Source organism: Musa acuminata, chromosome BXJ1-6 (assembly GCF_036884655.1).
Source record: "Musa acuminata AAA Group cultivar baxijiao chromosome BXJ1-6, Cavendish_Baxijiao_AAA, whole genome shotgun sequence".
NCBI lineage: Eukaryota > Viridiplantae > Streptophyta > Magnoliopsida > Zingiberales > Musaceae > Musa > Musa acuminata.
Window position 1 is genome coordinate 43,933,804 of NC_088332.1, and position 23,615 is coordinate 43,957,418.

The window sequence follows — 23,615 nt, forward strand, 5'->3', positions numbered from 1 at the left end:
TTTTAATTGAATCATAATCATTTTAATCAACGTTCATCGAACCTAATTTGAATAATGGAAGTTTGATTCATTTTGTGTGTCAACTCACCCTACGTATTAATGAACCGAATATGGATATAAGATGAGGAGTGTTTTATCTATTCTCGTCTTAATATAAAATATTATTTTATTCTTATCCTTATTTTTATTTATTTTTAATATCTTTATCTTATTATGGGTGGGTCGTCATGAATATTTGTACTCACTCACGAATATAATTGATATCCCTGCATAAAAAGAATATGAAATTTGATTAATCCGAGAATTCCAATATAGAGAGAGGTTCAACCATGTAGTTGTGCAATGCTCAGAAGACAGGCCAAAAATGTTACCGAGAGGATAGGAAGCAACAAGATTGGTCAGTGTCATTCATGGATATGAAGTTCAAATAGGAAGATGGAGAGAGACGAGATGTTACTAAGAGATCCATTGGTACCATTCTTCTAAAAGCCACTTTTTGCCCTGCAGCATCACTCCATGGTTTCTAGTGATCAGATAAAATAACTCGAGAGGCGAGATGGATGCCAAATCCACGCGGACCCCCTTTCTTGCCTTTTGTTAGATTTGCTTGGAGATCTTGCCTGTCCCATTCCACTGCATTCGAATCCAGTTGATGACAACATATCCAGTTTCTAATGCCTTGGATTACCTGGTTTGTCTACTTGAATTAATTGAATATTCTTACCATACAACTTTATCATTAGGACTTCAACACTATAAAATAAATACTTATTTTGGATATTTCGTTGGTTATATTTTTGATATCCTTCTAATTTTCTAAGTGGATTTTTTCTTTTATATTATTCTAATTTTCTTAGTCTTTCCTCTCGGAGATGATAATTATACAATCTTAATCTTTTCTAGATATTGGTATCCACCTAAATCTGCTATCAAATAAATCAGAGATTATATCCATCTAAAACTACTAGGAAAGAAAACGATATCAATAAACTTATTTATAGCTCGATCTAACTCAACAGGAGAATATTCTTTCACTCATCCAACAAACTTACCGTCGGAACCTCAACACTACTATAAAGGCAACATTCATTTTGGAATATATTTTGATATCCTTCTAATTTTACCAGCTCTTCCTCTCATTATGCAAATCAGATCAGCCCTAATAGTTTATCACGGTATCAATCTAACTCTTTGAAGTAATTATCCGAATTGGATTTGGAGGCGGCGAGCGTGCCTATTATTACTCCCGACACGTGGGGATGGACCAATCTGTGTCGGGTACGAAGCAACGTGAAAAGATTACGTCGGGTCATACGGAACCTTTATGGTTCCTTGACCAAGATCAAATAGATCTATAGGACACGTGGGTGGCACAGCCACCGTCTGATATGGATCCGGGTTACGTAAAAGCCAGTCTGCTTTACTGACCGACACTGGTAATTAATGTCGTCAATATATATCGAAACAAGTTAGTCATAAAAAAAATCCTCACTCTGATCTCTTGCCTTACTCTCTCTCTCTCTCTCTCTATCTCTCTCTCCTTCATGTGTATATATGTTTACGTACAGCGGGAGAGAGAGAGAGCGAGAGAGAGAGAGAGATTGGTAAAAGATAAATAAATATAAAATATTTACGATAAATTAAAGGAGAAACAAAGAGAAGGGGCTGCGGAGGACGCACAAACCTTGAAGCTAATGCCACGTCCACGCAATACGGTGGTGGGTTGGGAACGGTCTCTGTCTCCCTCCACGAAGCCCGGGAAGATGATGAAGCCCGGAGGCGTCATGGTGTCCTCCAGCCCTGGTAGGGAGAAGCTCCCGTCGCCGCTAGGCTTTGCCCGTTTGCTCTCATGCAAGGTTGGCGGGGGTAGCCGGACACGCGCCCGCCTCGCTTCGTCGGCAGCCGCCCGTTCCAGCCCCTTGTTCGTGTCTCGGAGCAGGAGCGTTGGTCGTTCGACCTCGGCGGCTACTGCGGCCGCGTCGGGGGAAGGGGAGCCCTCCTCGCCCACGGTCACCTGCATTGGCCAGGTTAGGATGCGAAACAAGTGCTCGGGGAAGAAGAAGCCTCGGCCTAAGAAGGTGAGAAGTAAGTCATTTTTAATCCCGCGCCGGTGCCTGGAAAAGCTTCTTCTATGCGGCCTGTTCGGCGCTCGGAGGAGGCCCAAGGGCGGCGGAAGCGGCGAGGGAGGCCGACGGTCTCTGTGGTGGCGATGGGCTGGCGTCCGATCTGGCGGGAGTAGTGGGTACCGGCAGCAAAAGCCGGATCCTTTTTGGCCGCCACCACAGCCTCCGGAGTTCGTCGGAGCCGGAAAGGCACCGGATGGAGAAGAGGACATAGATTACAAGAACGAGGATCAAAAGGAGGCGGCGCAAGAAGACGATACTAGGGTTTCCGTGCCGTCAGCGATAGCGACGCCGCCAAAGAACGCACTGCTGCTGATGAGATGCCGATCGGCGCCGCACAACCGGGCTTCTTCGCTCTCCATCGCTCGATTCGAGGTGTCCTCGCTCCCGGATCCGGCGTTGCCGGATGATGTCAGGCAAGGCACAACGCAACAGCAGCAGCGGCAAGAAGAGCGGAGGTCGAGCGGCGGAGAGGAGCTGGTGCAGGAAGCGGAGGCGGTAACGGGAACAGAGGAGGAGGACGGGGGGTCGGAGTCGCGGCGGCCGCTGGTGCTGTCGCGGAGCAATTCAGTGCCGGCGCGGAGGGCCGCGGTCCCGGAGGCAACCAACTGCCTCTGGACCAGCGGCAGCTGGCCTCGTCGTTCGGGCCCTTCTCACGAGTAGCAAACCCCTACCTCGACTCCATGGCCATTAATCTGATGTTTGCTGTAGGTGGCACTGACAGCTCGCTGTCATTTGGATCTACTTACTATTTCTACTATGACTCGATGAATATAACATATAGATATTCCGATGAGATAGATCAATAGGAGGTAGTGCGTTCGATTTTGGATCTCGTCGAGACTTGTATGGGTGCGGTTTTCGAGAGAGATGGAAAGGGTCATCGGGGGTCATTTGCATCACTTTCTGGGATGGAAATAGGAGAAGAGACAGGCAGCTACGTGTGACCGTACACCTCTAAAGCAGTAAACTTAGGGTCAGTGTCACATGTCATCAAGTCCAGTCTTCTCCTTAGACTTTGCAACGTTATATTATTATGATCGTTCCTTTCTCAAGCTGGCCGAACAGAGGGCGAGTGGCTGATTGATTTGTGCGTGTGCGAGTGACAGCACAATGGAAGGGGAAAATGGCAGGTGAGTAGGAGACTGTCGTGTTGCCTCGAGTAGGAGGGCAAGCACTTAAGCTGCACGTGCTACGATGATTGTGAGAGCAGCAGCCGCGCAGGTCACGCCATGAACAAGACCGACCACGCTCCGGTAGCTGGCATTGTCTCGTCGAGTTTGATGCAGTAGCTTCATCTGACACTTAAGTTTAATATGTTGCATAGAGGTAAATAACTAAGAGAGGTGTGAAGAAGACTGACCTCAAGATTGAAACGGTGGCGAATGGATGTTCTGACGAGATATGAGACTCACAATGACCGGCAATTTCCAGACATACGCATTCCAATGTTGATAGCGGAAGTAACGATATGTAAGTATTACATTGTTGACTCATCCAAAACCATAACTTTGGCCAATAACATACGTGGAAGAACATTGCCCCTCTTTTGTAGTCGTCGATAGGGGCATGATTTTCTGACCTTTGCCCATTTCGATCTTTGGGAGGATCGAACAACCCAATCGCAGGGCGCATTAATCCTTAATAATGAGGCTCATCCCCCTTTTGTCTGGATCACCTATCATAAACGACCTATCACCCTCGTCAATCATGATTTCAAAAAAACTCACATTTGTCTATAGAGGACATTAATCTTATGAGAGATGACCCAGCTCCCCTTTTCCCTCTTTCTAGGCGCCTGACACGGGAGACCATCCCCAACTTATTTCAGACAGGCTCTAGCCCTAACAAACGATACTCTCACAATCATCATTCCCTGACGCCACCTCAAAGAGATGTGCTTATCAACCATTACCATAAAATGAGCCCTTGGATGATGTGAAGGGTTCCCGGACAAGCTGTCGATCGCACTCCATTGGCTGCTAGGGTATAAAAGCAAGCCCAAAGCCTGAAGGGGGGGCATCTCTACTATTTTCACCTCTTAACTGACTTTACCATCAGAGGGGTAAGGTCAAAAACATCCCTTCGACGCTGATCACTTGTGTAGAGACCTCAGTAAGGCTAAAGTAAACCTCGAGACAACACTAAATTTACCTTTAGCAAACAAGTAACGCCTTAGAATCGTGCCACCCGGATTCGCCGATCTCCTCTTGTGGGCTCCCTAGACGAGAGACGAGCTTGCATCTTTAGGATCAAACCAAGTTGTGATGACTCCACGGTTAACAACATCAAGGTAACAATAGATGTAAAATAACAAGGCAGCTACTGAAATATCGCCACGAGCAAAGCTACCGATAGAATCGGATCAAGAACAGGAAAGTTTCCAGACAACAATGAACTCAAAAGAAAGCATGAGGGGAGATCAAAACGCACAAACGTCAGTACCTCTGTTGCAGATCTCCTCGTTGCGGATGAGGCAAGCCCACCGGCCTGGCAACAACCGTGCTGCAGTCACGGCCGCTCTGTGGGCTCGTTGGCAGCAGCAGGAGGTTGTCCTCCCCACAGCGGCATAGAGCCGAGCGAGACATTTATCATTGGATATCAGCGAACAAAATCTAAAAAAACCAGAACTATTTATCACAACAACACAACAGTTTCTACAATTACTTCGGTTCTTGCATAAGAACAAGATTATCTTTTCTTAGAATCTATTCGTAAAGCACACACGCCTCAGATTTCTCAACTCTTAATATACGCAAAATAATAACAGAAGCAGAAGAAAGATATTAAATAAGGTGACATAATCCAACAAATAAAACATAAGTTCAGCAACAAATGAAGAAAAGGAAAAAGGAATAGATGAATATAACAAATTACTATAGCATTCTTCGACATTTTACAACAAGAGTGCTCATATGAACGGATTAGTCTCCACAAGAATAAAGTAAGATTAACTGTAATTGCAACAAAAATGATGGGTATTAAAAGTTCAACCTCTTTCTAGTTGAACTCCAATTCTTCCCCTATATATAAGTTGATGTTCACCACCCAGTGTTCAACATCAGTGAACTAATGATCAATTTTCATACATATATGTTTGGCAGAAATGTCATCATGGATATTCATAACTACACAGTAAACACGCATGTTTGATGTATAATTAATCAATACAGCAAAGGGAGAGAACATACACTATGCCACAATATAACAAAAACGAGTGATTGGAAATATAAACTTGTAGCAAAAATCCAGTGAAACAAATGCCAGGCAAGAGAAAACAACTCTGGAGGCGCTTCATTGGAAACTTTCAAGAACTGACAAAATAAGTGCAGCACTAAATTTCTCTTTCTAATCAGGTTTAGAAGTACCTTCAAAACCAAAGGCTTTGCCTCTGAAGGTATATAAACAGCTGTCTTTCACGAAAAAGATCATTAAGGCAGTGACACCCAGATGTGAAAGCAAGCAAGGCCCTAATTTCAACAATGTTAAGCATGTATAGAAGTCCATGTGGAATATGATAAAAGCAACATATATACATGTGAAAGGACTGCAAGTCGTGAGTGAAGCAGTCATCCATCTAATCACTACAGGTAAGGGAAGGGGATGATCCTCATGACCTTGCACAAGTCTTTGATGAAGGTGAATCCTGACATGAATCAAACACACCAATCATCGGAAACCATATCATGGCACTAATTACATGGCTTTTCTGTCCACCAATTTCTGAAGGCTTATGCTGCATTTTCTTCATAGACACCAAAAATTAAGGACCACAAAAATCAACTAAATTTAGAATCAATAACAGCATATAAGTCAAACCACTAATTTGACTTACAACTCAGAAAGGCTCCCGTCAACACAGAATCGTATTGTACAATTTGCAGCATGCAACCACATTGGTTCTGCAATTCAGATAGAAAAAACAGGAAGTTCCGCAAGGATCTGATCAATATGTAGTAGTCAGAGATCAATCAACACAAGAATAAAGGAATAAAAAACAAGAAAACCACTTAAAGTGCCTCACCAGTAGGCAGGAAACTTGGCATGATTGGAAGCCACTTGCTACTGTGATCAGGAATAGGAACTTATCTAACTCATGGCAAAATAAATATTGCCCGTAATTGCTTTGTGTATAAATAAGAATGATATTATCCAATCAACAGAAAAAGGTGTAGATCCAACTATTAGTCCTTTTCTACAGAAAAAAAAAACCATGATCTGAATCTTCATTAGATGACTAATCAGAGTCAGTATATATTGGCAGATACAATCGAGGCCTAGCAGACCGTGGCTGTCGGGGATGTGAAAATGGATTCTCAGATCTTTGATTCTTTGAATGAACTTTATCAACTCTGTTATAATTTATGCTCAAAAGTAAAGAAGCTGCATCACAAGGGGAGAAACAAACTTCACTAAATCCATAAAACAATTGATAACTCATCTACGGAATAAGATAAAGGGAGGAGCAACCATAACTAAAAATGAAATAACTATAAGATCGTTCACAAATGTAAGAGTTCAAAAGAAAAGGCCATGAGAAAGGTGGTAGCCCACTAGTAATAAAATAAGAAATTGACACCTACATAACGTTGACAGATTGTTAAAAAAAAAGCATAATTGACAAAAAAGAAATATAATGGAAATATTAGTGCAAATAAGCATGAGCATGAAATCAAGTGTACTTCTGGTATAGGATGCAAATAGAAAGAAATAGGGGATCCCTTTCTGGTCTAAATGGACACAATATAAGCACATGTGATGCAAAAGAGCAGCAAAAACAGAGCCACGTACAGAAGACAACAAAACAACTTAAAATGCCAATGCTACAATGGTTCCATGAGTGCATTCAGTGGATTCTTAAACATGTATCATCATTTATTTAACATTGAGAAGGTAGAAACCCCAAGAGCATTAAAGCAATACAAAGTGAAAGATGTGTACTTCACCATTCATTAAAAATGAATAACACATACAGTAAAATATCTTGGCATTTTACATCAAAGCGGATTATTCTTCTTTCAATATTGTTTTATCTAAAGGCTCTTCATTATGAAAATTAGGTGGTGAAACCATCAGACCATGTTTGGAAATGTCTGAAATCTTTAGGTAAGAGAAATATTTAAAGTTTAAATTCTTTCCACAGTAAGCTAGTGTCCTAGACAGATTGATGCAGGCACCAAGAAAATAATGTGGCCGTTTTATCGAGAAGGTACTAACCAGATTCATCTAATGGTTCCATCCTCTCCTTTGGTGTGAATTTCTGCTCTGACCTTGGTCTCTTAACAGGGGCAGATTTACCATCATCTCCACCAATAGCAAGGGTAAGCGATATCCAATCATCAGAGGTGACCTCATTTGGCACTTCATTGCGGTCATTCAACTCATCCTGCAGAGGAATTCCAGCTGGTCGAGTAGGAAGAAAAATTTGAAGAGATGGGTCATCACTAGCAAATGCCAAGGGATTATCAACCATGCTTTCATGTATTTCAATACTCGTATGACCAGCAGAAAGATCTTGAATTCTTGAAGTGTCCCCAAAACCACCATTGGATGCTAAGCCATAGGCATCAGTTAGTGCACGGTCAAGAGAAGTATGTGAATCAACAAAAGGATCTTGTACTTCAGCATTTGACCCAAATAGTTGGAAGCTAGGGCTTGGAATGTCAAAGTCATCAGTATTATTGTCAAACAAACCAGCGCAAAAACCACTGTACATCTCAAGATCAGCATCTACAATGATTCTTTCTGAAACTTCAAGATGGCTAGGAAAAGGGATTTCACCACCACCAGCCAGACAAGTGTCATGGGCGGTTTTAGGAGAAAGTGGTGTATGATTATCTTCATCAGAATCACTGAGGACAATAACATCTGGTGTATTCGATGGTGCAGGTTGAACTCTATTATCAACATTATATGTTGGATCAAAATTGAAAACCAGAGAATTTAGCTCATGGATACTGTTCAAAGATGAACCAAAATGCCCTGCCTCTTGATTGACACTTGGGTCTTCCACAGCTCTATAACTACAGGTTGCACTACTGTTCATAGGAATGATCTGACAATGATCTTTAAGCTTACTGAGGACATGATTCTGAGAGGTTTGAAGCCTCATATCGTCAGGTTTACCGACTTCCCAAAATCCCCGTCTGTTTCGCTTTAATTTCAAATTTCTATGCACCTCTGAAGTAATTTCCTGCTTAATCTCCTTTAGTTTCTCCAGGTCAGGCTTCACCTCTGCACATGTATCAGCACAAAGTGAACCATCAGGCAGATGCCACTTAGATAGATCACTAAATTCTTCATTCTTAATGCGCCAAGAACCATCAGGTTTTACATCAATTTCATTTACATCTCCACAATTATGCAACTGTATCACCAAAATAAAAATGGGAAACTGTTCAATATATACATATAATATTGAACCAATTGAAAGTTAAAAGAATGATTGACTGAAGTACATACCAATGAAGTGATGCGACTGAAATATGGGTCGATGATAATGTTTTCAAGGGAATAGTTTTTGAGACAAATAGGACATTGCCACTGCATGAAAGCAAACAAATTTCTTAGTGCAAAAAAGAAAAAAAGTAAGAAGAGACTATTCGAAAGTATCATCACAACCTTCCGAGATTGTTGATTAAGTTCCACAAATGTTTCCAGGTCGAAACACCCCATATGAATACAAGATTTAAACCTGCCAGCTATCCTCATCCGAGAACCACTCATCTGCAAATTGAAATGGGAGAAAAACTACTTTATGACCAAAATTTTAAAATTAGCGGAATGGAGAATTTCAGTGTTGTCAGCACAATATGAATTGGCCTGATACAGCTAACATTCCTCTGTGCTGGTGAATACTAGCCGAAAATTAGCCTGATGCAGTAGTAGTATAAAAGAGCCATCAAGACTCTGCACAGCTAGGTCAACTCCTTGTGCAGGCAACAATTCAATCCTTGGTTGTGACATGACACAGTAGAAGTTCAGTTACCAGTATATCTATTATAAACTAATTTATCCAATGTAATTTATGTGCAGAGGGATACAGATTATTTTCTTTAAACATAAGCATGATAACTAAGAGGTTAATCATCAAGGTTTCAAATCTCGAACATACCAATCATTACGAATCAGTATTTACGGGTTCAACCAAGTAGTGGTATCAAAGCACATGACTCGATATTGGTACAGTATCATCCATTTTTTTATAATAAGTTCAATGATACCAGATGGTACTTCTGAGTACCACCTAATGTTCTGATACCTTTAACTATCTGGTGGCCAAGATTTAAATCCCAGTCAATCATATCTACATTGGTTTTAGAAGCACAACACGAGCACAGAAGATCACTGAAACTCAGATGCCTCGATCAATTTGTATTGCATGATGAAGGCCAAGCATCATATATACTTCTAGGGACAATTTTTTAGTAAATAATTCACATAAAAGGTATCAAGTTTTATGAGTACAAAATTTGTATCATTGTTGAACTGGAAAAGAGATTAAAAGGCAACATAACAAAAGGTTTGTCTTTAGGGGCAGACAGCTGGTCTGCAAGTTATTATTTAAAACATCACAGATCATACAAACCTCCATCAATAGCAAAATTTCTTGGGTCATCATTGGGGGAAACCAGCTGTAACAAACTAAAGTGGGCCTATATAGTTTTCTTCCAAAGATTCTTTTGTAAAACACAACTTTGCTCCATACGGATATTAGATAAAACTCAACTCGTTAGCTTGGTAGGAAATCAAACATAATACAGATGCATCAATGCTACTTCAATCAGCATTACATATAACACTCTGAGCACTAGTCTGTATACTTCCACTTACAGGACAACGGAGATTGATTGTAACAGAATCAGCTACCACTTCTAAATCACTATCGCTATCAGCATTGTCTGTAGCAGTTCCACCACCAATGCAGCGACAAACACGAGCAAGAGCGTCTTCAAAGCACTCACCATCTGCTTCCTTGGGCACTAAACTAAGAACCTAGAATTAAAGAATAGGTCCCTTAGACAAGGAACAATCAATTAAAAATCAGGAAAACAAATAGGAAAAAACTATCCACATTGAAGTCAAAAACAAAATCTGTAAGTACCAGACATTTATTGTATTTTGACACTTCTGATATGTTGGGAACTATCCAAGACTTTTCACACAAATTAAAAGCAAACAGAATCACATCACAATGAAATAAATTTTTTTAATTGGAGGTTCCTGATAACTGTCTATGGTGTCTATGGTTATTTGTAGGGCCGCTTACGACTCTTTAGCAGAAGTAATTATTTCATGCAAGGTGTGATGGAACATGTCTGTCACTAGCTAGTTCCAGCTGCCCTAAAGGTATTATCTGCTTTAAATTATAGCCCGCATGATTTTGTCATAAATGGATCCTTGAGGAGAGGAGGCTTGCTGGTGCTTATAAGACAGTAGCTCTCCATCTCCTAACAGATATGGAGCTACATGGCATCATTTAGATGTAAATCCAACACAACATTTATCAAACCTGCAAACATTTCCATAAACAACCCAAACAATAGGGAAAAGAATCAAGATAGTATCAAGCAGTTATTCCACTTAAGAACAATTTCACACATCCAAGTCCTGCACCTTGAAAACCATTGTGAAGCCCCAACCCTAAGGTACAAATTGAGAAAGAAAAGTACTCAACATCTTTTGGGTGTGATGAGTTCAAAAGGAAGCAATACCCAATGGATGGCTGCAACTCTATGAACAAGCCTCATGCCAAGTTGGGGATGTACCATGCCCATGCATGTATGCAAATTCAATACTTCCTTCCATCTCTTTTAATCCTTTTTACGTCGATTGTTTTGCTAGCATGCACATGCCAACACAAATTTCAACAATGCCAATAAGTCCTCAGAACTGCTATCGGGGTTACTTGTCCTGATTTGCATGTTTTGTGGGCCATAACAACTAAAACAAATAAAATTCATAAAATACTCTAAAGTCCTCTAAAAAGGAAAAAAAGAAACTCAGAACAACAAAAACAGTCAAACAATAAAAGAAATACTTCCAGACCTTTCAGGTCTTCTACTACTAGCACCGCTGTTATTGACCCGATTTTAGAAATAACATCAAAACATCTTATACAATGGAGCAAGCAACCTAAGTAACTAATTCAATATGTTCCACAACCCAATAAAACGAATCAACTAATCCCACAACATAATCCAAACTAAATAGTCTTCCCCAATGTGTTGCGGGCTCCAAAAGAGAACATGAGTTAATTTCAAAAGCATCATGCTCATTTATTAATTATGTTGGACTTGATATCATTCTTCATTCCATTAACTTTTATAAATTTTGTATTTTCATTTTTCTCATGATATTTAAAATGTTTTTATGATCTTAAGAAGAAATAGAAAGGAATCTCACAAGTCCTAGAGGATGAAATTTATGACACCTCAAAAGATCAAAATATTATCCCATCTTAACAGCTTATTTATCAGAACGGCTGTTGCTGTTGGAACAATGAACATCATGATACAACTAGCACTTGGATACATGATATCAATAGGTGCAATGCAGGATAAGCTGCCATGAAATTATTTTAAATACCCTAATTAGGGCATACACCATAATTATCATGTTTATTACTCATTATCCACTATCTTATAAAAATGAGTGCCATTAGATGAAGAGACTTCATTAATCAACATTATGACATGATTGAAGCCAGGTTAGGAGGTCAAGTTTCCTTTTATCAGCTGATAAGCTGTCGTCCAAAATACTGAGTCTAACTAGAAGGAAACAATCAATCGAATAACAAACATATGAACAAGGCAAAATAGTATGAACAAACATACTAGCTCATATTAACAGCAAATGATGATAATGTCGGATGTAATGCAAACAAATTATCTAAGTCAACAGATTATTTCAAACTTTCATGGGCACAAAGTAAAATTTAAATAAACTACCTGTTGTATTGACTGCCTCTTTGCAAGTCTGATTCCAAAACAGAATACTCGAGCATCACGCCATGATAAACAAATTTTGTTACTGCCTTCCTTGGTACACGTGGTTATCTAAATAAAACAATCAAATGATAAGGCATATCCATGTCAAGAAATAAATGCACGGGAAGTTAAATAATGCTTATAAACTGTAATAGAACTATGTCCTGATTGGTAAATCATATGTGGTTTTCTTGTATGAAGTTCATAACATCTTTCCACCATTGTTGTTACAGGTGGTCTCCCAAAAGCTTGGGCTACGGTCTTGGACTAAATCAGCCTCACAGCCTACACACTCATATCGCCTACACATACTGTTGTGTAAATTTGCATTTACACAGATGACAGTTTAAAATTGACTGAATATGCTGCATTAGCAAGGGACATGATACTGAAAATTACTTAAAGATAATGGTGGGTTTTGAATATATAATTTAACCAAGATCATCGATGGGGCCACTGGCAACATTCATAGACTATTGTCAGGATCTTAAAGGAAGACCATGGCCTTGGGTAACCAAAGGCTATTTAACATCTTTGCACTCCAGGTTTTCACAGTTTGTGATTTCACTTATGAGAAAGAATATCATACATATTTAGGAATAAAAGGGAAATAAATTTGCAGTGACCATAGATTAAGATGAATCATAGAAATATGAGCTTCTATAACATGCAGTAAAAGTACTGTGGGCCTCAAGGAACCATGTGACTGACCACTGGACCATCATCCCGACCATTTATACCCAATAACTGTGACCCTTGTCTAGCAACCACTTGGACTGCAACTCCTGTTGAAAGTGAAAACATCAGCATATGTAGCCAGAAAGATCAAGCACATTAGATATGCACTGCAAATATAACTTGCCCATATTAGTCACCATCTGCTACAAACATATATGACAATCTTTAAGGTTGACAAAACAAGAGCTTAGGATGAATGACAGACCAAGAATGTTTAAACAATTTGAAAAATTAGCAACAAGATCATGGCATATTCTGCAATAGACGCAAGGGCAGATTACTTACATACCGTTAACTTTCAACTCTGCAAATTGCGGCCACTGCATCCTAAATGGAACCTTATCTTTGAGTAGTAGACACCAAACCTGCAATATAACACACCATTAAAATCATTGTCCATAGTAAGTGGTGATAATAGATTTGGCATCCATGGCAGTGACAAAGGTGATTGTCGTTGATATACTGGTGGTAATCTTCAAAGCTAGTGGCAATTGAATGGCAAAGGGAATGAAGGTGGTGACGAGGATGACCAGGGTTTAAAATCTCAGTCCTGAGACATTCAGCCTAGTATGGTACCAACAAACTAAGAAGCATATCATCCTGTACCTTCAAATGTCACTGAATAAATAATAAAATGAAATACCAACCAACACTGAGCTATCCACTCGGATCATTAGGCAAACCGATAAATATGGATTATTACATACTGTTCTGATTAGCATTTGAAACCTAGGCGACGAAAACAATAGCAGCAGTGGTGAACATAATTATGGTGATGGTGGAAATTACGGTCACAAGGGATGTGATGGTAGCATATGTGGAGGGGGATATGAATGTGGTTGAGCAAAGATAATTATTGTTGACATGGTAGTAGCAAAGATGGCAATGATAATTGGAAAGAGATAGAGGTGGCTGCAGCACTAAGATGGTGGCAATATAAAAGTGAAAAACGATGAGAAGTAATGCATAAAACTGTAATCCAATTTTGACTTGAAACTCAGAGCAGTAGAACATTCTCTTGATGCAGGATCATTATAAGACAACAAAAAATCAGTTGAAATTTCAAATAAGGTACAAAAATCCACATGCAAGTTTTATGTCTAGATACATGTGTTTATATATGCATTTAGTGATGAAAATATGCAAAGAGCCGTAAAGCATATAACGTGTTATTACATTAATCCATGTAATCGCTACTGTCATGGTCTAGTAATTTCAGATGAATTTCTGCAAGTATACAAAATTAGGTTAATACAACAGAGAGGTTCTTAGTGATGCTCCTCTTCCCATAGATGAGATACATTGGTACAGGTTGTTGTTTCTTACCTTTGCAATTATGCAAATCATTAAAATGTCTTGTTCCACATTTCCCAAGGCTATATTGAGAAAATGTCTGTTTCAGGGATGTTGCAATAATCAAAGATTCATGAGAGATCAGAGGTTTTGAATAATTACTTGTTTGCACTAAAAAATGATGGCTATATGCACATAAACATGAGGATTTCACATGGAAAAAACATGATGCATATGCCATCTAATTACTTATGCAGTCCACTCCAAATGTGACAGATAAGCCTCACCAAACACAATAGCCTCCTCACAAGTCCACATCAATCCCAAGTATAAATGGCAAGATGATGTCACTGGATGTGGGTATGCTTAACCACAATAGTCTATGTAAATTAATTGGTGAATCAAAAGTTCCAAAGACTAGTAACTCGAAAAAACCAATAATTCTAAAAGAACCAAGGACATAAGCTAACCTGGAGATCATAGTCAGCTCTCTGGAACAATTCTCTATCTGCTCTTGACAATTGAAATATCCTTTCCACATTTTGTAATGTGTTTGTGCTGGAGATTTACAAGCAAAATTAGAGAAAAATATTACAAGAAAACACATAATAGAGACAAATTAAAGGAAGGCACTAAAAGTAGGATGTACACATGATCAACAAGCATCATGAAATGGCCATCACTTTTGCAAAATAAGCCAATCAGTACTATAAATTCACATCAAACAATGCAAAATCATAAAATAAATATAAAGAGCATTTTGGTTCATAAAATTCACATCAAACAATGCATGAATAGATAGACAATCACCCAAAATCCCACTTTACAAAGAGCATTTTGGTTTATTAAAATTTCATATAAGAGGTCCTACAAATTCTTAAAATCCAGAAATAATAAATGGTACCTGCAATTCTGCAGTCAATTTAAATATTCAGAAATTACACTACCAAAGTGTTCCAATATTGTCATAATTTCTTAAACTTGAGCCTTTTTCTCATATAATAATAGTAATTGATTGCTAACGACATTTTGTCCTTCACGTGACTGCTTTTTTTCCTGTAATCCACATATGGTACTCACAGGTGAGTACAAAAGATGTCTCCTAAAATAAATCATAATATTTTAGAATCTCAAAGCAAAAAGGACAATCCATCATTAGTAATCAACTAACAATTCAGGAAACACAAGTTTTTGGGCATCTAATTCTTGATTTTCCAATTCAAGAAAGCAAAAACGACATGCCTCGTTCCCACCCAAAAACAAATTATACAAATACTTCTATTTGACATTAGTTGTGGAGACCAAACATGCTTATGACCATAAAAACAAAATAATAGAAGAATGAATGAACAAGGTAATGCGGGTGGATCTGAACCATTTATAGGGAAGAAAAGCATTGATTTGCTATCTGATCAAGGACATATGACAGTAGCTAACCAATAAGTTTCATATGATTGTTTTCCATATCCCAAATCTACAAGCCTTTATGGTGTTTTTAACAAGTTCATGAGATTATGTATGTACAAAGAAGAATAATAACAGAGCACTTACCCATCGCCAATTATTCCAGAAGATGTCAACTTTACAGGAAGCAACGGGTGCCCCACTGTCAACCAGAACCTGTAGTTCACAAGAGTGGCACTAATATCAACAAGTAATTGCTTATCTTTTGAGACAGGTAAAAAAAGGAGATATGATGGATAGAGAAATAAGGCATAGAATCTGTAGGAAAAGCTAGCTGAAGTACAGGAAAGTGCTACCTTAGCTTTCATGAAGTGGTCTTTTTTTTTCCTTTAAAAATCATCATAGTGAGGCCAAGGTTCGCAATACCGTACCATACCGGTATTTCGATCTGGGCTCGGTACCGGTACGGTACGGTATACCGAGCGGTACACCCAGGTGTGCCGAGTACTGCAGCACCGCTTCAGTGTTACAGTGCACTCGGACCGGTAACAGACGGTCCGCGTACCGACAACCGGTCGGACCGGTACGTATCACCCGTACCGGGCGGTACAGTTCGGTACTGCAGACCCTGAGTGAGGCCAAACCTTCTTTATCACCAACCAGCCAACATGATCTTTTTCTATTTATTTTCCTATAAAATTGATATTTTTATCAAGTAAAATATTAAAGTGACCAAAGACAGTATGCTCCTTCTCTACAGCTCTTCAAGATGATTTTACACACGTTGGACACTGTCACATCTACAGAATTATCAGTATTATATCAACCTCTCAGTTATGTCGAGTCAGTAGAAAGAAAAAGAGATCAAACCAAGGTTTGCCGTACCCGACTGTACCGCCCGGTACGAGCGGTACGTACCGGTCCGACAGGCCAGCGGTACGCGGACCGCCCCGTACCGTACCGAGTACTGTAGCAATGTACAGTAACACTGTAGCAGTGTGCAGTAACATTGTAGCAGTGTACAGTGCTCGGTACACGTGAGTGTACCGCTCGGTACACCTGGGTGTACCGAGCGGTATACCGTACCGTACCGGTACCGAGCCCGGGTCGAAACGCCGGTACGGTACGGCGAACCTTGGATCAAACAACTAACACATATTACAATTTGTACGGTGTACCTTACTGACGACACACCCAAGTAAGGGTGTGCCATGCTGCAATATACCACTCGTTATAGGCCAACGTACCGATCTAATAGGGGATCGGTACGCGGACCACCCTATACCAGGTGGTCTATGTTAAATGGTCTCGTATCGCCCGATACAGGTCTGTACCGATTGGAACAATCGAAATCCGACCATTACCAGATTTCGACCGATACCGATCAAGGGCTAGGACTGATTTGATACAAACGGTCTCTTTGACCGTTTGAACTAGTAGAAAGAGTTTCTACCCCCTCATTCTCTCCATTTTCGCTTTCCTTAACTCATTTACTCTTTCAATCACTTTCTCACTCACATTTCTTTCATTCTCTTATTCACATATTTCTCTCATTCTCTCATTCTCTCAACTAATAAATAATTCAATATCAACGGAAGGAAGATCTGGAACGTACCATAAACCTGCTCTCCTCAAAACCCAAAAAAACATGTGCCACTATTCTTTCCTAGCTTAGATTATTTTTGCTAAAATTATACTAAATTTATATTTATTTCTAACTCAAAAAACCCTAATCTAACTTTTTTCTATTTTTCAGGGATTTTCGGACCTATTTTTTTCTTTTTTTTGTGCCATCGATATACCCTATCGTATCGACATACAGTATACTAGCATGGAGCGGCACGTACCGTGCTGCCGACCGATCGATATACCGGTTCAAACCAGTAAGTCGAACCTTGCGACCAACCATTCTTGTTATATATGAAGATAGACACTATCGTAGAGAATAGAAGGCAGTGCAAACTGATTCTGACTAGAAAGATAATATTACAATTTTTTAGCAGAAATTGATCAGAGGCATATACCATAACCAGAATAAAAAATATAAATTACGCATAAATATCACAAATACCTAAAACAAAGTTCAGTATCTTTTACGAGACAGTACTACATAGGTAGTACCAATACAGATAAAAAAAACTGTTACTCAAACAATATTAGCCAAGATTCATTGTAATAAAAATTAAAGATTTAACTCTTATGACCAAAGTACTTGCAATATGAGGGGGGAAACAAGGATAGGCATGACATACGGATCAGCCCTACTGATTCTGCATAATTCACAATAAAAACGAGTTGGAAGTTCAGGTGAAGGACCCTCCAGAGTTCCCTCGGGTATAATTATACAACTTATGTGCTGCCACACTTGACACCCAGGATCCTCACACTATAATCAGAAAACGCCATTAGTCAAACAATGCAAAAATTCATCATGTAATAAAGATTCAAAAGATCTAAAGAATAGTTGACTCCAGCAAAGAACTGCATATACTGGAGATAAAAATAAAAATAAAACCAGGAAAGCTAGCAAGAAAACATATTTGAGTGAACAAGCCAAGCAACAAGAGCAACCAATACCAAGAAAAGAGGAATTTGGTTTTTAAGAAAAAAATTGCTTTTAGAAGATATTATAGAAGTAGAAAAGCAAAAAAGTTGGATCTTTCCAGCCTTGCCCGCTCAGCACATTAAGAACCCTAGAAATGTTCAAAGCTGCTTGGATAACTAGCAGTCACAAGAAAAACGCACATCAAAGGGTAAAACATGTATTAAACAGAAAAATAGAAGTATATCACATGGTAATGGTAATGACGAGTGAGAGAAAGATGTAAAATATGCAAAATAAGGCCAGTAATGGGGAATGTGCTCCAGTACAGTCCAAGCATCAAATTAAGCATTCTCCTTATGTTAAGCTTATGGAGAAAAATGCAACAACAACTAAATTATAGTTCAAAACTACTTGAATTCTAAAAATATGCGGTAATATTGCATTACATCAGTCATAATTGAAAATTTATAAATAAGGCCCCACGGCATACAAAACTAAGGAAGCTTTAGTTTGATGAATAATTAAGAAAGAACATGAAGTTTGTTTTAGTTTTGTAATTTGCATAAGTTAAACTGATTTCCTAAGTATGATGTTATAATCATTAAAGCTCATTTCAAAACAATACTCCACAAGGACAACACACTGTAGGTATTGCTTAAATCAATTAATAGCACACTTCAAATTGTGCTAGCAATTTTGTGGTTGCTTCTTTTAAGGCTTTCATACTTTTCAAAATCTCAACTTTATATGCTGCTACAATTATTAATAAAAATGAAGAAAAAACATATAGAAGATGCCCTTATACACAAAATAAGCACACAAAGATCACACTTAAAAAAAATAGCACAAGCATACAGACCCCAATAATTTATTCATAGTAACAAAAGATGGCCAAATTAATAGAGCCATCATGACTGATGCAGAGTCTTCAAAAGTATGACTATGGAACCAAGAAGATTTAAGATGATGTCATGATACACCTAACAGAGAAAAAACATGTACAGCATCTCTAGAGAAGAACAGACCTCAGTTGATCCAAATAATTCTCATGAAAAATAAATTCAACCATTAAAATACTAAAACATGATGATGTAATCATGTAAGTGAAATTTAATGGTATACATGCTTTGTATCATATAAAGCGAAGAACATGATGCTGGTCAAAATTAACTTTAGGAACATTGAAAAGCCAAAAGGAGAATATATACCTGAATAATTGAATCAGTACTAAATGAGTTCCCACAGGGACAGCGAACCTTCATTTCCAAACGATAATCATCAATTTCCTCTTTAGGCTTCACCTGATTGTAATCTGTGACAATACCACTCTTGGATGCTAAGTCTGTGGCACCAGGAACTAGAATCTTCCTCCTAATTATTTAATTAGCAAGTTGATCATGCTATTATAGGACACATTTGATAAAATATTTGAAACAGAAGGCTGACATAGATAATGGCCAAAATCATGATCACCTGTAAGCATCATCGATTATTTTAGCCACTTCATCTTTCCAGAAGGAATTTCTTTTTCCCCAAACCTGTGACTTGGGAACTGTAGAAAGGTTAACACTCGACAAAAATCTAAGGAAAAACGAGATATTTAAGAGGAAAGGAGGGTATCCAAAGGCCAAAAAAGACAATAGATAAGAATATTGCTTGGTTGGCAAAAGAATACTGTGTCACTATCCTTGGAAATAACATGCATAGATACATATGCAATCAAGTACACATCGGAAAGATGAAGGTGGCGTTCAACTTAGATACACAATGATTACTGGACGCTCTGTTGTTAAAAGAAATCAAAATATTTAAAAGACCTGAGTACATAACTTCAAGTGACAGGCGCTTTAACATCATTCGCCTTGAAGAAGGAAAGCAAATTCATGGGACAAACAAGCCAACTCTAAGGATAAGGATTAACAATAATCAGACAATCTAAACAACAATCAGAAGATAATTTCAAGAAATCTGACATGTAGACAACATCACAAATTATCTATTATGTTCGAACTGCCAAAAATAGAGTGATGTCACTACCTTGTTCATCTGAAAGCAGTTGCAAAATCCTGTCCACAAGGTCCTGCATAGCACCAACAAACAATCAAATTACTAATAAATTTGAGAAAATTATAGATCAAAAAAATCAAAACACAAAGGAGTCTTAGTGCTGGCGATAGATTATAATCTGCAAGGTTATATGGCTGAGCATGCAAGAATAAACCGCCCACATGATGACATTCCAGGAGACTTGTCTGTAAGACTGTAACAATGTTAATTGAGTATCCTCAATCAGAAGGCATTAAACTTCTCTTCGGAATCAGTTAACTATGCAGGATAGCAAATAATGCAAAATAGAAAACAGAAAAAAGATATAAGCCTAAAAACAGAAGAAGCAGTAGAAAATAATATCTTCTAATATTCTAAACAAAAAACATTAGCTACAATGATTTTTATGGATGGATCTTGCAAGTTCAGGTTCTGTTATGAAGAATTTTACTGGTCACAACAAAGACAGAAAGTTGCTCAGGTGCTGATTATTGTAATACCCTATTTATCTCAACTTGATTGTCCCATGTCCCATGGCATTTCTTGTATAACATTCACAACTTCTAGCTCTAGATATATTTTAAAAAACAAATAATAATCTTATTAAACAATAACAATAGCTGACCTGCTTCTTTCCTTGCTTTACGAGACCTAGTTGAGTCAGAACATCCTTCAGCTCTTTTATTCTAAAGCATGCCAACTTATCCTGATGTAAATAACATAGACATCAATAAATGGAGCGAAAGGGAAGCATTCTTAATAATCGCATTGGTCTTATTATTCATGAGTTTGCTAAACTGGCAAAGGCTAATTCTCAAAATAATCACTGTATGCATGCACACATAAAAGCAGATAGCACAACAACTAAACAACACCCAACATCAACAACAACCATGAAGCGATGCATAAAAGTGGCCTCTGGGAAGAGAGATATCAGCAGAGGTTGAACTCTCTGTTACAAATAATGCAACAAACATAAATTTGAAGTAAAAGGTAATCCAAATATATCCACACATGCAAGGAAAAAAAAGCAAAAAAGTAGTTTGGCTGTTGGGTTAATATATTTTCAGTTAAAACAATGTATGTTGTGGAAATTGAATATAGTAGTCAAGCTCTTTAAGTTACTATAATATATATCTGATATTTTTCACTGATTTGAAGATCTTGCTAGAACAGATACTGTCATTCTACTGGATGTATGAAGAGATAACATCTGTATTTGCACCTAAGTTATTTAAAATATTCAAGAAATTTTATCACCTGTAATTTATTTTATTTCATTTGACGCAATTTCAATTTTACAATTAGAAACTGAGCCATGCATTACCATGTAACAAATAATTCAGTCAATACAGAACTATATTTTAGCCTTATCGCATCAACATTATCTTGTTATATTCAACTATTAATCCTAGTTACGAAGTCATAAAACAGCCACCGTTTAATGATCAGAAAATTATGTTCAAAACTGAAGTATTCAAGAAACAAAGAAGAGACCCATGCATAATAAACTCCGATATACTTGGCAAGGAAACCCAGTTCAAGGGTGAAATTCTGCCTATCAACCTCGTTTTCCAATCACAAAGTCGCCCAACCAACTTAAATAAGCACTACAAGAATCCATCTCGATACAACGTCACAATTAATCCCCATAAGCAATTCAAGAAGGTGAAACAAATGGAACAAGCAAGCAATTAAAAGCAGAAGTGAGCAACAATTTATAGAGAAAAAAAAATACCCTGCAACTGGCAACCAAATCCATCGACCCAATTCCGCCACCAAAGGCAGCAATCCAACCCCTGGAAAAACCAGCAAGAAAGTAGGTGCCACTTGATCGGATAATCTTCGAGACCGATTCAAAAACAAATCAAAATTCTCTCAATCGACAGGAATCAAAATAGATTCTCCGATCCCAATCCAAGCTTTATCTCGCCACACAAACATCGCTGGCGGCGGATCCCAACTAGGGTTTTGAAGGAACCCAAAAAGGATTGACCATGAACGGCGGAAGTGATGATCGATCGATCAAACAGGAGAAATCGTACGAAACCGGTGGGAAAGAATCACTAGAGCAACCGCTTTTTCTCGTCGTCGTCGTCAAGTTGGAGGAGGAACTCGGGGAAGCGTTCTGCTTCAAGATTCGCGAACACGGGAACTCGACGGCCGAGAGGTGCGATCGCACCATTCCACGCTGTGTTCGGTCGCATTCTACCAACTCGAGGAGGGGCGCTATTGCGGACGTGTGCGGAGGATTTAAATCGGGCTTGTTACAATCGCACGAGTCCGCACGGCGATGGGTCGGACGGCGGTAAGCGAACGGCTGAGATCGGCGTTCTCCTGCGTGTGATGATGGTCGTGCGGCCGATATCGTCGACCTAAGATGGGCTTAGTCGGTGCGGGTACGCGTCAGTCGGTCGCAGTCAAGAGGCCAAGTTGGACCCCACCACGCCGCAACGCTGCCTGCAAGTACGCACGACTGTCACGGCCTGGGCACAAGAGGAGCCCACATATACACTTAGTGCGTCCCACTGGTGAACTATGTGACAGGCACGGCGGGACGACATTTGGGTGGTCAATCTGAGGAGGGAACGCTGTCGAGCGTTTGATTGGAGATCGAGAATCTCGTCACTATCCTCACACCGAATGTTCCAATTTGATTAATATCCTTATCTTCGTATAAATAGCTAATTAAAATTACAAGCACAATGCACAACCTCTATTAAGTGTTGATTTATTTAATACTACATAAACAAGAGTGATATCGAATCATTCCAATTCGATTTCTATCTATCTGCATAATGAATCCAACGTGATTGAGAACGTGGCATTATTTTCTGTTGAAGTTGTAAGATTGAATGAATTATTTTCTCCTGAAGCGGAGCCTTTAATGATCATTCATATTGATTTGTTCGATGAATTATTTTTTCTAAAAGGTTGAGCCCGAAAGGATCATATCGATTTATCCCTTCGTTGAGGTTTTTGATCGTTGGAATGGCTCTCGTTGCCTTCGGATGAAATGCCCGAGATGTCTTTGATGAATGAGTTTCTCGATCTATTCGTTAAGGTTAAGAACTTAAAATTTGGATTTATCCGTTCTCTTCGACATTGACCTCATCGAGTAGGAGTCCTGTAGTATCCTCTTCTGCTTGATCTGGAGGAATACCTCAATATGCGATATGTTGAGAGGGATAGATCGGCTCTTAGCTAAAATAGTCTTATGTGAGTAGAGACTCTCCATCAATATAATCTCAGAGTCAAGACAAGGGTCGGATACTCCTATTTTGGATGCTTATGCAATTCTTTGTGCCTCCTCACAACCATCGTCTTAGTCGTGATTGGTCCTCTGAAGCATCTCAAGTACAGTAATTAACTAATCGTCTCTCTATCAATTATTAAAAAAGTCAAAAATTAAGCCTTATCATGAATGCATGCATGAGGATCGAAGGGTAAGCATTGGTGACCCCTCAAGACTTGTTA

At 38.8% G+C, this 23,615-nt stretch overlaps 2 protein-coding genes across 12 annotated transcripts; one reads left to right on the forward strand and one right to left on the reverse strand.

Annotated features, from left to right (window-relative positions):
• Window positions 1-1,763: 1,763 nt before the first annotated feature.
• On the forward strand, window positions 1,764-2,786 carry LOC135677571 (uncharacterized). Its single transcript, XM_065189935.1, has one exon. It carries the CDS (start codon window positions 1,764-1,766, stop codon window positions 2,784-2,786), a length of 1,023 nt encoding a protein of 340 aa, XP_065046007.1.
• Window positions 2,787-5,438: 2,652 nt separating this feature from the next.
• LOC103989720 (E3 SUMO-protein ligase SIZ1) lies at window positions 5,439-22,362 on the reverse strand. Of its 11 annotated transcripts, none has more exons than XR_010514610.1 (20): window positions 22,215-22,360; window positions 21,877-21,937; window positions 20,764-20,844; window positions 20,321-20,344; window positions 20,130-20,172; window positions 19,566-19,644; window positions 19,301-19,463; window positions 17,800-17,933; window positions 15,695-15,763; window positions 14,614-14,701; window positions 13,140-13,215; window positions 12,824-12,897; window positions 12,074-12,181; window positions 9,957-10,118; window positions 8,745-8,849; window positions 8,586-8,666; window positions 7,341-8,490; window positions 6,148-6,506; window positions 5,959-6,025; window positions 5,577-5,868 (listed from the first exon to the last, which is right to left on the reverse strand). XR_010514610.1 is itself a non-coding variant. In XM_065189277.1 (19 exons), the coding sequence occupies exons 1-19, from the start codon at window positions 22,343-22,345 to the stop codon at window positions 5,472-5,474; spliced, it is 2,994 nt and encodes a 997-aa protein (XP_065045349.1). In that variant the 5' UTR covers window positions 22,346-22,362; the 3' UTR covers window positions 5,439-5,471. The 11 variants fall into 11 exon arrangements, 4 of the variants coding, with proteins under 4 accessions (XP_065045349.1, XP_065045350.1, XP_065045352.1 ...); XR_010514607.1 differs by having other exon boundaries at window positions 5,959-6,065; XR_010514611.1 differs by having other exon boundaries at window positions 5,616-5,769.
• Window positions 22,363-23,615: the final 1,253 nt, after the last annotated feature.

What these genes read in the sequence shown, in the direction of transcription:
- LOC135677571 (XM_065189935.1), top strand. Translation starts at nt 1,764, where the DNA reads ATGATGAAGCCCGGAGGCGTCATGGTGTCCTCCAGCCCTGGTAGGGAG.
- LOC103989720 (XM_065189277.1), bottom strand. Translation starts at nt 22,345, where the DNA reads ATGCGACCGAACACAGCGTGGAATGGTGCGATCGCACCTCTCGGCCGT. An exon ending in ACTGCTTTCAGATGAACAAG is followed by an intron (nt 19,645 to 20,129) that starts GTAGTGACATCA and finishes ACCTTTCTACAG; the next exon opens with TTCCCAAGTCACAGGTTTGG. An exon ending in TCTGGAATAATTGGCGATGG is followed by an intron (nt 14,702 to 15,694) that starts GTAAGTGCTCTG and finishes GTAAATCTCCAG; the next exon opens with CACAAACACATTACAAAATG.